We start from the raw sequence: 7618 nt of genomic DNA on the forward strand, positions 1-7618 counted from the left end.
AATGCAGGGCTCTGGCCAGTCAGTCGCCTTTGATTATCAGTTGCCAGCAGCCCCTCTCTTGGCTCCTTGACACGAGCACCATATAAGGCGTAGCGATCTCCATAGAAACGTGTCAGTTTCAATAGTAGTGTCAAAGTTCACTATATACAGACATTCGCGCAGATCCCCGTTTCGGAAACATTGCTCTGCTGGTCTTCCCGTTTAAACGCATTCAATTTTGGGTCTCTCCTTCTTGCATATTCTATTAGTTGTTGTTTTTTGTTTTTTATCTTTTCGCCTTCTCTCCATTGTACTGGAGAGGTGAAACTACATGGGCACTTCGGCGACGCGGTCTTTTTGCTGGTCGAAATGAAATGTATTTAAGAATATAGATGTAAAATTCCGCTCTTCAGTTTTTCCTCCCCTCCAACAGCGAAGACGGGAGTAAGGAGCAAGGAAGAAAGGAGAAGGGAATTTATTTCTCGCAGCACTTTGGATCGCATCTATTTTATGTTCATTTCTACGCCCATGTGAATCGCTCCTGCCTCCTTTCTGGCTATTTTATAACGAACAGCATTTTTTTTGTTACGGCTGGCTCGCTTTTTCTTCAAGATTGGGTTCCTGAATGGCTGACTGCAATTTACATTGGAACTGGCCTCCCGATACTTGCATATCCTGATCGGGTGCCTATTCTATCGCCTCCTGTATTTTCAATGTATTGATCGTGTTCTGCTCCCTTCTTTCTTTTATGAGATTGTTTTTTCCGATTTGACTTTGCACTGTTGTGTTTGAGATATTTTTTCTCCCCTTGCTTTATAAATCCCAGCGATCCGTTCGCTTTATAGCACTTTCCGGGCCCGAGATATGGCAATGGTAGTTAGCGTCTGGCGAGATCCGCAGGAAGACGTGGTCGGAGGACCTCCAAGCGGCCCCAATCCAGCAACTCAGCCGCCGAGGGAGCAACAGCAGGCGGCGTCGGCAGCACCGCACACTCCGCAGACCCCAAGTCAGCCAGGACCCCCGTCAACACCAGGGACTGCTGGAGACAAGGGGAGTCAGAATTCTGGACAGAGTGGCGCACAGCATATAGAATGTGTTGTTTGCGGAGACAAATCGAGCGGCAAGCACTATGGTCAGTTCACCTGCGAGGGATGCAAAAGTTTCTTCAAGAGGAGTGTCCGAAGGAACTTAACGTATACATGTCGTGCCAATAGGAACTGTCCCATTGACCAACACCACCGAAATCAGTGCCAATACTGTCGGCTGAAGAAATGTTTAAAAGTGGGAATGCGGCGGGAAGGTGAATATATTTTTTTAATGGCACTTATGATGATGCGTACTACGTTTCATTGACAACTAGGGCTGCCATGTTGCATAAAAGGTCACATACATACGGCTGAGCACATTGCACAACCATGTTTTTTGAGGGGATGTGTATGTGTGCGCATTTAGCTTATAGAGAGGGTAAAATGCAATGCAGCTACAAAAGATAGGGAACCGGTACGAGTCGTAGGCTAAAACAAAGCAGCTGTTTATTTGGCTGTGTGTGTGTGTGTGTGTGAGTGTGTGTGTGTGTGTGTGTGTGTGTGTGTGTGTGTGTGTGTGTGTGTGTGTGTGTGTGTGTGTGTGTGTGTGTGTGTGTGTGTGTGTGTGTGTGTGTGTGTGTGTGTGTGTGTGTGTGTGTGTGTGTGTGTGTGTGTGAGAGAGAGAGAGAGAGAGAGAGATAACATGCATGCTAATGCACGTCCTTACATGTGTAGTGATAGACTTGTGTTTGGTTTGTCTGTGCTTTAAGGCGAACAGACAACATAACCACATCGTCTCCCTGTTCCATATGCTGACTAGACAGATTAAGCAGCTTGAGCAGGCTGACGTTAATGCTAGAGAATTTGTGTGGTACAAATTTGTTTAGCCTCGTAATGTATGATAGGCCGTAACTTTCCCTCTCTTTGGAGCACAAATTATAGCAAAACACGTATTTTAAATTAACCACCAAATTACCATACATGTTATTTAATATTATCCCCCCAAAATATTGTCAACAAAAATACAATTAGACCAATTATACTTAATGCACATTGTTAAAAGATTCTTCCTCGACTGAACTATAGACTTAGAAGGCGTTTACTCTTATTGTGCTTGATATATTTTTGCCACTCTTCTTCAGTGCAGCATAACACATATGTAATGGAGGAATACATTAGACGAAATGAAACTGACACATGGGCTGCAGTGAACAACTAGATGTAGCATAGGTCTAAATGGCATTGTAGGCCTGTATTAAAGCATCCGTTATGTTAGATATTTTAAATGTGTGTGTGTGTGTGTGTGTGTGTGTGTGTGTGTGTGTGTGTGTGTGTGTGTGTGTGTGTGTGTGTGTGTGTGTGTGTGTGTGTGTGTGTGTGTGTGTGTGTGTGTGTGTGCGCGCGTGTGTGTGTGTGTTAATCTAGATGCGTGCCTAGTGGATACTTATGTATAAAGTGCAACACTTAGCATGTAGGCTACGGTCACTCTTAGATATTGAAAATATTATTATTTATTTAAACAACACACAATCTTACACACTATGTAATGTACAGTTTGAACTAGATTGTGATGGGAAATGTTACTCCCTTATCTCAGAGCAGAAAACACTAGCTTGCCTAATGCTTCTCGGCATAGGTTGCACATGCAACAATGTTCATCAGTTCTGGATGCACATTTCCTCTCCTTCTCTTTCTTTTTGTCAGCGGTTCAGCGAGGACGAATGCCTCCAACCCAGCCGAACCCAGGGCAGTACGGGCTGACGAACGGGGACCCTCTGAACGGCCATTGCTATCTCTCCGGATACATCTCGTTATTGCTTCGGGCTGAGCCTTACCCGACGTCCCGATATGGAAGCCAATGCATGCAGCCCAACAATATCATGGGTATTGAGAACATATGCGAGCTGGCAGCTCGCTTGCTCTTCAGCGCCGTGGAATGGGCGAGGAACATCCCTTTCTTTCCAGATCTGCAGATCACCGACCAGGTGTCCCTTCTCAGGCTGACGTGGAGCGAATTGTTTGTGCTAAACGCGGCTCAGTGCTCCATGCCTTTGCATGTGGCCCCTCTGCTCGCCGCGGCAGGCCTCCACGCTTCTCCAATGTCTGCGGACCGAGTCGTGGCTTTCATGGATCACATTCGAATCTTCCAGGAGCAGGTTGAGAAGCTCAAGGCCCTCCACGTTGACTCGGCAGAGTACAGCTGCATCAAGGCGATAGTACTCTTCACATCAGGTGAGTGTTTCCCATGCCGCTGCTGAGGCCTCCTCTCTAATAGGCGGGCAGTGAGGGGGTAGACAGGGAGAACAACACTGACACAGAGGCCATGGCTGTTTAGTGCAGGCTACTCCATGCTCTTTTGACAATGGCTTGCTGCAAATATCCACTGTGATACATTTTGTGTGTTACTCAGAGCATAAGAGAAGTAAACAAACCGACTTTCAAAAACGTTATTTTTATGTGTATTTTACTCCCACGTAGGGATAGATTGAAAGACAATATACTATTTAATAACTGTGGGACAGTATAAAAAGTGAATCACATTACATTTTGTATAAGTCTGATAACTAGGTCTACAGAAGTGTTTGGTCTATGTAACAGGCGTTTTTTTAATACATGATATGCATAAAGAAAGGCAGAATTGCGGTGTGACACCTGATGTAGGCTATGTACGAGTTGCGGCACATGTTTTCCTGTTTTGCGCGCACAAACATGTGTCTTGGGAAAACAGGAAATAATCCCTAGCTGCCTATTCAAAGAAATACTGATTAAATAGCCTAATGTGTCATTGTTTTACTCTGCTATACATTTCTGTCAGAACAACGGTATGCTTGAGATATATTCGGAATGTATTTAGTTTAAAGATATTTCCTCTCACAATTATTTTCTTGTAAAATATTAGAATCCCACATTTTGAAAAGAAGGCATAGTCAACAATATCATGGGTATTATGAACATATGCGTCATTACTAGATCTGGCTGAGCCAAGGTCACCGTTCCTGTCGGGTGTAATAATATAGATATTTGGGGTTTTATTGTGGACACTTGCTGCCATTACCATTTGCAAGCAGTCGCATAAGGATAATGGAGAATAAGTAGGCCTAGTGGATAAAGAAGCCTAAATCGACCGTGACTCAAAAGAGCTCTTATGTGGCTCTTTTGAAGTGAACAAATTCTCATTAAATAGCATTATTTCAATCAATACATTTCACAATTAAGTACCATTTTGAACATCAATGTGTTTTGTAATATGTGTTTTTATTTATTTTCTAGAACATATTTTCACTCTCGATGTCCTCAAAAAACACTATGCTTGGTGACCACCTATAGCCTAGCCTAAAGTAGCCTAGCATTAGCATCTTTACTGATTTATAGCCTATTAAATATATCCTATAGCCTACTCTAAATATATTTCCTTTCATATTATATTATATTATGCATATTATATTATGTTATAGGCTATTATATTATTAGCCATATCCATATAAAGTATTTTGTCATAATAATTTTTTAAATCGTGAGGATTGTATAGCCTACAGACAGGTTGAGTGACCAGTGAACATGTTTTGACCGTGGCCAATAAACCTCCTCTAGTCCTCTAGTTTGCCCTCCTTAGTGACATGAAGACCTTACCACTGCCTTTTCTGCCCGTGAGGACATTTCTGTACTTAGCATACAAACATTATATTCTCGTTTTGTAGGCCTACATGTGACTGTGCCCTTTTAGGCACATTTATATGACCAATCAAGCCCTCCTGGTTTACCTATAGCCTACTTTTGCTAATGCTAATTTATGTTTTTTTTTTTTTTTTTTCTAGGCTGTTAGTCATTAACATAACATGACGACATTGTGTGCCTTGCTCCAAGTTGTTGTTACGTTATTAGGCTATATCCAATTTAACATAAAATACAACTACATAGATAGTTGTTTAAGATGACTAGATTTAACCTTGGTTCTGTCCATTTTAGCAAGAGGCAACATGCGTAACAAACTATAGTTGTAGTCAAGGTTTACTGTGTTGACATTTATTTATTTTTTCAGAAATGAAACCCATAGGGGTAGCCTAGTTTAGGTCGTTGTGTTCTTATGATTCATATTATGTTCAGTTATGCATTGTTGGATATTTTTCATAATCTGTTTTCACATACTTATTCAATGTGAATCTATGAAATAGATGTCTTTATGTGCAAATATTTTCAGGTTGTATTATGACGCAAGGGTTAGTTCTATGTTTGGTGAACTATGGGGTGCCCTTTCACGAGCTTTCTTTTGGCTCATGCATTCGCTGCAGCTCAGTCGTCGATATGATTTGAGCTTAATCATTGTGTTTCACAAGTTTATATTTGCAAGATGTTTTAAAACGTAATTCATTTCGCCCTGATTAATTGTTTTATGTATTAAATATAGACTATCAAAGTTAATCCAAACGGATTTGCATACATGGGACTGTGTTGCCTCGTCTAAGATCATATAGTAAATCAACCCAAGATCTCCGCGTTGGCCCCGCGCAGTCCGTGAGTTCATAAGGTTATTGTGTCTGGCCGTAGTGAGTTATCGCCCTGAGAAATCAAGATGAGGTTTAAAAGCCTCTCGGATACCATTGTCCGGTGTTTAATGTATTGTTACAAAGCAATGGCTTAATACAAAATCGTCAGGCCTATGCATAACGGTCCAAATGCTATTATGCTTGGCCCTGCACAGCCGTTTAATGCAGATTTCTAGGCACAGCAGTATGCCGTGGCCTGTGCGATAAACAGTTTCGTTTGTAGACTACTATGCACAAACATATCTGAAGACATTAACGTTGAGTGCATTTCTCAATTTAGGCCAATGTGCAATGAACAACCCCCGACTATATAGGCTACGAACAAAACACATGTCGCATGTGTTGTTGTGCTGTCTCCTTTTCGTATTTTTACGTGTTTTTTGCGCGACTATTGACTTCACCCCTGCTAATAAATTTGATTGCTTCCAGGGCCTTTACTAGGCTACATTGAAAAACAGGCCAAGCATGGTATATCAAGAAAAGAGCGGTGAAATGTCTTAACAGCTTATCGAGAGTAGCTTAATTAGGTCATATTATAACCATTGCAATTTCACTTTCATCAATGTATTTTATACGTTTCCATAGAATTGTGTCCCCTGAGTCAGAAACCACGAGTGGGCCTGCCTACCTTTCCCCCTGCTCCCTCGATTGGAACTGCAAAACGCTATACAATAAATAGGCTTATGCTGCACACCATTTCCCATGCCCGTTAGGTGCATATTCTTTGTTTTGATTGGTTTATGAACGTGTAGAGGTATCTGCCTCTATGTGGTGCGTTCCCCACTTCAACAGATCGCCCTTGTTTATTCTATATGACAGTTCCTCTTACTCAAGGTGACGTAGCATGTTTGGGCAGTGTGTTTGTTAATTTCACTTTGTCAATAACACGTAACGTTGATGTTGAACGATAACCAGGGTTCTTTTGTATTTCTCTTTTGCCTGCACAGACGCTTGCGGCCTGTCAGATGCGGCTCACATCGAAAGCCTGCAGGAGAAGTCTCAGTGCGCCCTGGAGGAATACGTGAGGAGCCAGTACCCTAACCAGCCCAGCCGCTTTGGCAAGCTCTTGCTGCGGCTTCCATCTCTCCGCACCGTCTCCTCATCGGTAATTGAGCAGCTGTTCTTCGTCCGCTTGGTAGGTAAAACCCCTATTGAAACGCTCATCAGGGATATGCTATTATCCGGGAGCAGCTTCAACTGGCCTTACATGTCCATCCAATGATCCGAATGAGAGTGACAAAAAGAGAGAAAAAGGACCAAAATGCAGCATCCCGTACAAGAAGACTATATATAGGACATTTTCTGAACATATTGGAAGACATGACATGTTGTTGTTTTTTTGTCTTCTGGGACTAAGATCTGAGATGGAATACGTTATGTACAGAAAATATGGAACTGGACTTACACCTGTTTAAATCCACTCTCGTCTTCAAGAACAGTACTCTTCATTTTGTAAAATACTAGTCTTTATTTTCCTTTTTTGTAAAAAAAAAAAACCAAACAAATAAAATGAAAAACAAGACTTAGCGGGAAAATAATGTTTCCAAGCAATTATAAGAAATGTCCTGTGTCTATGTACCCCTCTGTTTTGTATTTTTTCTGGTTCTAAACCAGCTTTTCTGTGATTCTATACTAATAATTTTTATATAACCTTTTGCTTCTTATTATGAGTGCGATATATATGTTGTCGAAGCTACGTTCTCCGAGAATTAAAAGTTGAAGTGGGAATTTAAAACAAAAAAATAAAGAAATTTAGACAAATAAGATACAAGTCTAATCGCTATGACAATATCACTACTGATGGTTGAACTATGGACCTGCAACAGCAGACCGACCTCGTGGACATTTTGACGAGAGGACGTCTTGCTCCTGGTTATGAGTGTTTGAGGAGTCGATCATCAGTCAAAGGAGAGACATGAAAATCAAAAGCACTTTTAATATATCATTTCAAATACATTTTCTTTGTTTAGTCTTGAAATTTTCATTGTTTCTTGAATTTTATTGGTTGTTGCCTTCAATTTGCTTACTTCATAATGCAGCTTTTGCAGAAGGGTCGGTTGATGAAGTTGT

General features: G+C 41.4%; 1 protein-coding gene across 1 annotated transcript; it reads left to right on the forward strand.

Moving 5' to 3' along the window:
• On the forward strand, window positions 1-7299 carry LOC139410649 (nuclear receptor subfamily 2 group F member 1-A). The gene is made up of 3 exons (XM_071156007.1): window positions 1-1279; window positions 2709-3236; window positions 6496-7299. The coding sequence occupies exons 1-3, from the start codon at window positions 844-846 to the stop codon at window positions 6768-6770; spliced, it is 1239 nt and encodes a 412-aa protein (XP_071012108.1). The 5' UTR covers window positions 1-843; the 3' UTR covers window positions 6771-7299.
• The last annotated feature ends 319 nt before the right edge of the window (window positions 7300-7618 follow it).

The sequence above is a fragment of the Oncorhynchus clarkii genome, chromosome 6 (genome assembly GCF_045791955.1).
Source record: "Oncorhynchus clarkii lewisi isolate Uvic-CL-2024 chromosome 6, UVic_Ocla_1.0, whole genome shotgun sequence".
In the NCBI taxonomy this organism is placed as follows: Eukaryota; Metazoa; Chordata; class Actinopteri; order Salmoniformes; family Salmonidae; genus Oncorhynchus; species Oncorhynchus clarkii.